The 9589-nt window shown below is 40.9% G+C and overlaps 1 protein-coding gene across 1 annotated transcript; it reads right to left on the reverse strand.

The window, feature by feature from the left end:
* Positions 1 to 4139: 4139 nt before the first annotated feature.
* Positions 4140 to 7953, reverse strand: LOC125357943 (serine/threonine-protein kinase Nek2-like). The gene is given in 5 exon segments (XM_048354779.1): positions 4140 to 4813; positions 4815 to 5255; positions 5467 to 6085; positions 6087 to 6232; positions 7945 to 7953. Coding segments are annotated over 5 exon segments (1317 nt in total). The 3' UTR covers positions 4140 to 4711.
* Between the last annotated feature and the right edge of the window lie 1636 nt (positions 7954 to 9589).

Here is a 9589-nt window from a genome sequence, read left to right on the forward strand (position 1 = left end):
ACAGTGTTCTGCTATTTATTTTGTACATATTGCCCAGGGTTTTAAATTGTATTTATCAGAGTCTACTCTATTTTCCTGGAGACAGAAGTCTTCATAGTTGATAGTTTTACAAAGGAAAGTTGATGCTGGAATCTAGTTATAAAAGTGGATGAGCTGGGAACTGGTGGCTCACACCTGTAATCCTCATTACTCAGGAGGCTGAGATCTGAGGATCACAATTCAAAGCCAGACCAGACAGGAAAGTCCGTGAAACTCTAATCTCCAATAAACCATTCAGAAAACTGGACATCGCGGTGTGGCTTAACTAGTAGAGCACTAGCTTTGAACTGAAGAGCTCAGGGACAGCACTCAGGCCCAGAGTTCAAGCCGCACAACTGACAAAAAAAAGTGGATGAGTTTAAAACCCACATGGTACAACAAGGCAACCCCAACATTTGCAACAGCAGAAAGTGGTTGTTACTCTAGGAGCAGAGTAAGAAAGAGGAGGTAGGTAGTGCCAACAAAGCCCAGAAACTGGAGCTGGTTGGTATGAGGATTAGACCACTGAGAAAAGAACTGTACTAATAAGAACTTAATTACTGAAGAAAATGAAGCCAATATTGGACTCATCCACAATCCCAAGTAGAAAACAAAATGCTTGAAAGTACCCTGACTTCTCCCTTCCTCTCTCTTTGCATCCCCTTCTATTGCATGCCAATGACAAAACCCAGCCAAGGTCATTTGGCAAGGACACTAGGGAAATGTCATTTCTAAGTGTCAGTATCCTGAATACCAAGCAGAGCACAAGAAGGTAAGAAATGGTTTTGTGAAAAGAGGCAGAAGACTAGCATATCGTTATTTTTAAAGATATTATAGATTTGAAGCAGAAATGCCCTAACAAAAGAATAGGATAACAACATGTAGTGCATATGGAAAATGCCACTGTTGGGTGGTGGAACAGGGAGGAGAAACAGCCTGTCATATCCTAAAACATGCTGATTATTTTCTTAAAATATATCTATTTCCCCCCAGCTATGGCAATCTAACTTGAACAACAAATATTTGTTCTTGTAACTGTACTAACTTTAGACTCTGGTACTCTGATACCCAGAAAATGGAATTTGGGGGATAAAGTGAACCCTATAGGTATTAATCACACATCCCTCTGTCATCTTCTTCATGAGGTTAAATTCTTTGTGACATGTTGAATCAATAGTAAGCCATCAGCTTACACCATCGTTTCCATGTACTTAGGTGATCTGAGTAGAAGATCCTCTGTGTTTCCACTTTTAGATGGACAGATAATGCTAAAAAGAGCCTTACTGGAGACTAGCTATGTGGCTCAGGGGTAGAGCTCTTACGTTTTATCCACAAAGCCCCAGGTTCTATAATAGCACATAAAATTAAAAGAGATTATTATAAAAACTTGAACAAAGGGGGAAGTCAGTAATCCTTACAAATAGATGATTCCATTCCTAGATGTCCAATGAATGGATAAAACCACAGAAAAGACCAACAAGCTTTAGATAGCTACCTGCACTACATCAGTGTTAATTTGGTGCCAACCACATGAAAGGACTAGAAGTGTGGCTAAAGTGGTAAAGCACCAGCATGAGCAAACCAATCAAAACACTTGAATTGTCTGATACACTTGAAATGAGATAGAAACTTCAATTGGCAGAATCTGTGAAATTAACAAAAAGAAGGATGAATGGAAACACTTAAGTATCTGAAAGACTTTTTGAGGAATCTCTTTTAGTATATAAGCACTTTGTTTATAAAAAATCTTAGCATTTTAACTGTATTTTGGAAACCTATTTCTAAATCTCAAAGGACTGAATCAGTGGTTCTATAAAAAAAAATCTCCTAATTCAGATTTGTTAGTATACTTCTCTCAATGAGGTGGGAGTTATTTCTATACCATATGAAAGAATTTATGTGCAACACAAATAAGCTATGTTTATTCTCTCAAGTGAGTAACTTCTTTGACTGGCAGACTTCTCCTAATTAGCACAGTAGAGTATAGCTGACCATAGTAGTGTTGGAAGCCCAGTAAAACAAATCATCCATCTACTGTCATTCAAAACAAAGTTTGAGAATGAACCAAACATTGAGTGGTGGGGACAGGGCAAGCACAGAGTTCATGGTTCCCTAACAGTGCCCCACAATGGCCAGCATAGCCCTTGAATAAGATAGAGGTAACAAAAGTCAATTAAAATCTTGAGATGGTTTCTGAGTTGTGGAATACTAATTAAGAGAAAGGAAGCATGGGATGCTGGCATAAGCAAGCACACATTGGCAATCTTGTTTGTAGTTCAAGAAGCCATTATTTAAAGAGTACTTGAGAGATGGAAAAGATGCATCTAGGAAAGAAAGCAATTAAAATAATTCAGAGCTAGAATACATGAGGTCAACTTGGCCTCATGTACAACAGAAGGGTACCACGGCCTCGGGGCTCTGCAGGAAACTACTAGAACAGCTACTTCCATGAAACTCTTTTATGGTTTTGTTTTTTGTTAGTGAATTGTTTGGTTGGTTTTTTTTCCTCCTGGCAAAGGCCACTTTGGAAAATACAAATGTGATAAAGGCAGTTACAAGTGTGTAGTGTTGCAAACTATTATGAATTGCCTCTTTCAAGCATAAGTGAGCGAAAAGCCATTTCTGCTCTGGTTAAGCAAATCATATTTGTCTACAATAGGATTAGAAATGCCACAGCCGGGGAAGCTCAGCTCTATCTCTATGACAGGATGTCTGCCCTGCAAAAATAAAAATACCCACCATCTTTGGAGAGCCTCCTTGTGTAGCAAGCATGGTAATATGGTTTATTTGCTCCAGAAAGCATGCTACCTTGAGGCAGGGAAGCTTGCTTGTTTAGACATTATTGTGCCCTTCCATACAGGGCAGATGGTAGACTTATGAGCACTCAATAAATAGTACGCCAAAGGAATGGTACTTTTTTAATGCTTTCATTTCTTGTGTTCATGTTACTCCTGTAATTGAGAAAAATGAAATTATGATTTATTGCTCCTTCGTATTCATGCCTATGGGCGAGCACCTCCCATTCTGGGTAGGCCAGAACCTAACTAGTGTCTCATTCCTGATGAACAGAATGCAGATAAATGCATGGAATGTCTCTTCTGAGACTAAGCTGTGAAATGACTCACATTTCCATTGTGTCCTGTATTGTTCTCTCACTTGCTCATCATCATAGAGTTGGGCAGCCATGTGTTAGGCTGCCCCATGCAGAAGACCATGAGGCAAGGGACTGAGGGAAACCACTGACCACCAGCCAAGGAGGACATGAGATCCTTAGTCCAAGGCCCATGAAGAACTGTATCATGCCAGCAGCTTTGTGAGCAAATGTGGAAGTGCTTCTCCCATGCTGGGTGATCCCAGCAAAGCCTGCCTCTGCAGCCATGTAATCATGCAAGAGGCCTTGCACCAGAGTTTCCCATCCAATCCATGCCTATATTCCTGACACACTGTAATTAAGAGTTAATACTTAACTATTTCAAGCTCCTAAATTTGCAGATAACTTATAGTCATAGATAACTAACATATGAATCTACAAGATAGTAGGGTTTTTTTTAAATGATGCTATACTTTTCTACTTCCTGATCTTTAGGAAAGGTATTGTTATAAAAGGTATTAGCTATTGCTCAGAAATCAACCTTGCAATGTCAGTGTGGTTAACAGCTGCTTCTTCTATGGGCAAAGGATGAAGGTAATAAATACTACCATCAAAATATTGTCTTCCCAACTAGGAGAGAGCAAAGGAAAAGGTAACACTGTCCAAAAAGAAATCTATTCGTTGTCTGACTTATGAAACAGTAGCCCTTCTGAACATCACCTTTATTGTAACCATTTTAAAGTATTTAATAAAAAAAGTAAAGTATTGTTTTCCCACTATAATCTGTTTCCCAAGCATACTTACAAAGGGAAGCTTAAACACTTCCAAGAAAACTGCTATCGAATCCAGGTAGAAAACAACATTTGTGTGTGTGCATGTGTAGGAGTGTGTGCTGGTCCTGGGACTTGAATTCAGAGCCTTCTTTTACTCAAGGCTACTGCTCTACCACTTGAGCCACACTTACTTCCAGTTTTGTTTTGTTTTGTTTTGTTTATAGGAAAACTACAGAATTTTTTTTATTTGTTGGGAAAGAGATTAATGACAGCAAGTTTTATATACTATTAAATAGAATTAAAAAGAATGAAAGAATATAGACATCACAGTAATCAATTTCCAGAAAGGCAACAGATATGTCCTATCATGAAATATGCATAAACAAGATGTCTTGGTACTAGTAACCAATTTATATCCAGTTAAGATTTTCTACATTCAAGCACATTTAAAATCAGACGTACGATGGAAAACTGCACATGACATCTGAAAGTACATCACTCAGGCATTTTAAAAGTCCCAGCCAGTGCTACTCATGGGTATTTTCTTCAACATTATTTTCCCTCAAGATCTAGAATATATGCCATTCCTAGTAGTAATCACAGGATTAAAAGCCCACCACCCAAGACACTTAATTTCTCTTTTAGAGAAATTAAGGATGTGAACATCTTGTACAGCTGTTGCGGAAAAGAGCAAAAGCCATTCCAAAATGTCACTGACTATACAAAAGGGGGTTGGCTCACAGAACCACGTATGTAAAGCAAGAGCAGCTAACAATGAATCTTAAAGGGTTTGGCACTGTGCAGATACGGTGCTGGGCACTGGGCTGGACTAGCGCATGCCCAGAATCTGTCTGCTTTTTAGCTGGTAAGTTTTCTCGATGTCAGACAGGGCTTGAGCCCGAAGCTGGGTGGCGTGGTGTCGCTTCTTCAAGGTCCTTGCACTTGGACTTGGAGGTGAGTTGACTCTCCGGCACCTCGCTCCTCGTGTTCTCCTTACTTTCCCCACCGAAATGAACTTTCTTCTTCACGACTGAGGATGGAAGATCAAGCAGCTCTGGACTGCACGCCAGGGACAGGAACCTCCACTCCCTTAGCAAGCTGCAGTTCTTCGCCAGGCTCTCTGCTCGGGCCAGTTTGTCTTCAGCGAGTCTCTCCCGGATGCAAAGCTCGTGTTCCTTCTGCTCCAGTCTTTCCTCGCGGGCTTTGAGGGCTCGCTCTCGCTCCTGCAGCTGCATTTCCTTCAGCTTCAACTCACTCAACACTGGGTTGGAATCCTGCAACTTTTCCGGCTCTCCTAATCGCCGCCCTCTCCTCTCAGGATTTTTCCTTTGCTCTTCCGCAACCAAGTCTGCTATCAAAGGATTCTCAAGAATGTCTTCCGGGCTGGGGATATGGCCTAGTGGCAAGAGTGCTTGCCTCGTATACATGAGGCCCTGGGTTCAATTCCCCAGCACCACATATACAGAAAACGGCCAGAAGTGGCGCTGTGGCTCAAGTGGCAGAGTGCTAGCCTTGAGCAAAAAGAAGCCAGGGACAGTGCTCAGGCCCTGAGTTAAAGCCCCAGGACTGGCCAAAAAAAAGAATGTCTTCCACAGAAGGTCGATGGTAATCCTTTAAGTTTAACATCCTTGTAATTATATTTAATTCATCAGAGTACCGACATGGAATTCTCCTGAATTTGCCTTCTCTGATCTTCCCAGCTAGTTCTTTTTGGTTAAAAGCTGTAAATGGAGGCATTAATGCGCACAATTCATACAGCAAACAACCCAATGACCAGATATCTGATTTCTCATTGTAAGACATGCGATTTATTTGTTCAGGAGACATGTAGTAAGGTGTGCCAACAAATGTTTTTGCAAAACTCGTATCGTGGTTTAATATCCTCGCTAGCCCAAAGTCTCCAAGCTTGACGTTCTGCTTGCCATCCAGGAAGACATTGGCTGGTTTCAGATCCCGATGCAGCACGGTGTGGCCACCATCACTTCGGCGATGACACTCCTTCAGGGCCAGCGTCAGCTGAGTCATCACTGGAAGAACAAACTCTTCCTCTAAGTACTGCCTTTCCTTGGTTCCTTTTGTAATTATACTAGCCAGGTCCCCTCCTTCACAATATTCCATCACAATGTACAGGGTTGTGTTGGTTCGGTCAATAATCCTATCATAGTAACGAACAATGTTTGGATGTTTCAGTTCACGAAGCAAGCATCTGTTTCTCAGCTTCTGTCATGGAGCCATAATCAAGCTCTTTCCAAACTAGTATCTTGCCGTCGCTCTTCCTCCGGATCTTCTGGCAGCGGCCGTAGGAGCCGGTGCTGATGGTGTAGAGCACTTCAAGTCCTCCACCGCTGAACTCCCCAGTTTTGTTTTGTTTTTTCAGTAGTTTATTGGAGATAAAGAGTCTCACAGATTTTCCTGCCCAGGCTGGCTTCAAACCATGATCCTCAGAACTCAGCCTCTTGAGTAGCTAGAATTACAGGCATAAGCCACCAGTGCCTGGTAGAAACAATGGTTTTAAACCCATTAGGCTTATTCAACTCTACATTGCACATAACATGCTACTTGGTAATAAATTCATCTCTAGCCAATTTCCTATTCAATTACTCTCTCTGTCTGGTTCTATCGATGGCAATAATGAAATTTGATTTAGAATAGACAAATGGGTCCTATGGATTCATACCAATTCACCATTCCACTTCAAACATAGTTAATTCCCTGCTATCTGACCGGAGTTCCTATGACATCTACACATAATAGTTTATTTTTGTACCACTACTGTATGCACATTAAAATTCTCAAAGCATGCTTCATATTGTGATGGGGGCATAGTAAGGTATTCTTTGAAACATTTAGGGTCTTCTGAGTTACCATTATGCATAGCAAGTCTTATTCTAGTCTATTCATGTGGGCCTGCTATCATAAACCTTTTTTTTTTTTTTTTGGTCTTTCCCTAAACCACAGATCTTCTGCTTTATTGGTGATAAGCATCTAGCACATAGGAGACAATCAGCTAATGAGTTAATATATGAAGTCTGCCCACATTTATCCACTCACAGATACTTCAGCATGGTCCCTAGCCTAGGACTGATAGGGGAGAAGAAGAACTACACTAGTAATTATGATGTAAGGCAACAACAGTAATTACTTTAGGAAGTATTCAAAATAATATTGAGGACTTATTTTAAAATAAGATCCTTGGGCCCCAGCCTCCAGTTGAATGTTTAGTTTAACATTAAATGATTAAATTTAACTTGGTTTAAGAACCAGAGCATAAATCAAAGGTTGACAAATGCTTTCTGTAATGGTCTAGACACTGAACATTTGGGGCTTTGCAGGTCATATAATATCTGTTTCAACCATTCAATTCTACCATTGTGTGCAAAGGCTGTTGTAGGGAGTATATAAATTAATGGATATGGCTGCCTTCCAATAAAACTTTATATATGGACCCCGAAATCTAAACTCCTTCATTTCACATAATTTTCACTCACTATGATATATTCTTCTTCTGATTTTTTTGTTCAACCAATTAATAATCACTCTTGGCGCTTAGACTATACAAATCAGACAGCTGTATAGAGTTGGCCTATAGGCCCTTCCTTGCCAAGGACTGGCACGGATAAAAGAACACAGACTCTTGAAATCTTCCTGACCTATGTGTGTTTCAGCTCTAATCTCTTCTAGCTGGTGACTTGAGTGGGGTTAAGGATCCATGTGAGGCTGTTTCTCCTTCACCTAGTATCAGGAACTTCCACATTCGCTACTTTATCCTTGAAATGGCAAGAACCTTGAAGGCCAAAGAATGAGAGACAGACAGACAAATGGACAGTGACTGCATATAGAGAAGCTTAGAAGCCCATGTGTTAAAACAACAACTGTGCTACTTGAACTGTCAAAGTAAACATGTTTTCTTTTTACATGCCAATCAGGGAACTAATTTGGACATGGGGTTTAATTAAATGTAGCAGGCTGCATCATTAATATACTCCTTTCTTTTCATCATATTCTATTACACAGTCGGCACTTCATTTTGGCATTTGTTATTGTAATGTGATGAGACCTCACCATATCCATGTCGTGGAGCGCACCAGACAGCATCTTTTATTTTTATATGACTGGGTTTTAATGGGATTTTACGATTTAGCTCTAGGACGTCTAGCTTGCCAAATCATTCAGCAAATGCTAAGGAAATTGTCTTAACTAGCACACTGCAAGGAAATGGTTCAATTTAATACATCATAAAAATAATAAAAAGAGTAAAAATAAGATGGAAAGGGGAAAAAATCGGGGGAGGGGGAAGCCTGACTTTCTCCTAAATTAAGACTTTAAGAAATAAAGTTTGTTTTATTTCTGACAGAGGTTATAGCTACGGTGATTGTACTTTCCCACCATCCCTCCCCAAAAAGATAGATTCTTAGTTTAATCACAGTTTATTCTCAGTTTATGTTATGCCTAACAAGTAGTCATTCAGCCTCATTTCAGCAACCTTTCTCCAATGGAGGGGCAAAAAGCAGCAATGCCTTGTCCAGGGTAGTGGCTCCTGTATGTATTCCCAACACTTGGGAGGCTAGAGGACAATGATTGTACATTTGAGGCAAGCCTCTGCAACAAAGCAAGTTCAAGGCCAGCCAAGTTAATTAGTTAGACACTGTCAAAGAAAGAGAAGAAAGAAGGAAGGAAGGGAGTGGGAGGGAAAGGGAAGGAGGAAGGAAGGAAGGAGAGAGAGAGAGGAGGGAGAGAGGTAGGCACACACTGGGCAGAGCAGGGTGGGAACTGGGCTTGTATCCAAGCCAGGTCTTCTGCATTGTGACTATAGGAACTCAAAATCAACTTCAGAAAAATTGTAGGATATATTGACCTTTTAACAACTATACAAAGGTATCTGTTGACACCCTTAATTAAAATCCAATAGCCAAAATTAAGTAAATCATTTCACTTATAATAGCATCAGGAAGGAAAAAAAAAAACAGGGGAATTCTGAAAGTGAGAAGACATTTTTGAATGACATTCATACCACAATAAATGAAAAGACCATTTGAGCTAATAGACTGGAAACTGTAATATTTAGATGGTTTTATTTCCCAAACAGAATACCAGAGGAGTTGAAGGCCTTGGTGAAGACCCAGGCCCCATCCCTACCAGAACCCCCAGAACCCAATGGGGCCACAAGAGCTTTGATGGAGAGACTACAATGGAGAGCCTTGGGCGAGGACACCAAGCTGCTCCCTTTTGTTATAAGACAGCATGATGGAGGTGGGAATATGGCCTAGCAATAGAGCACTTGCCTTGCATACATGAAGCCCTGGGTTCAATTCCTCAGCACCACATATATAGAAAAAGCCAGAGTGGCGCTGTGGCTCAAGTGGTAGAGTGCTAGCCTTGAACAAAAAGAAACCAGGGACAGTGCTCAGGCCCTGAATTCAAGCCCCGTGACTGGCAAAAAGTAAAACAAAAAGACATTATGGTGTCCCAGTAGCCATGGCCACATGGAAAATAAGAGGCCTTCACAACTGCCCATCCTCAACTGAACCCAGGGGACGGAGAAACAGAACAGTCACAATTTGCTGATTTTTCTGCACACTCCAGGGACCATTGCCCAGCCCTGGGGCGGGGGGCAGGGGGCAGGGGGGATGCACCAAATAACTTTGATTAGACTTCATTCCAAGTAGATGAAGGAGATCTGATATGGCTTAATTTGACCAAGTAAATG

Source organism: Perognathus longimembris, chromosome 10 (assembly GCF_023159225.1).
Source record: "Perognathus longimembris pacificus isolate PPM17 chromosome 10, ASM2315922v1, whole genome shotgun sequence".
In the NCBI taxonomy this organism is placed as follows: Eukaryota; Metazoa; Chordata; class Mammalia; order Rodentia; family Heteromyidae; genus Perognathus; species Perognathus longimembris.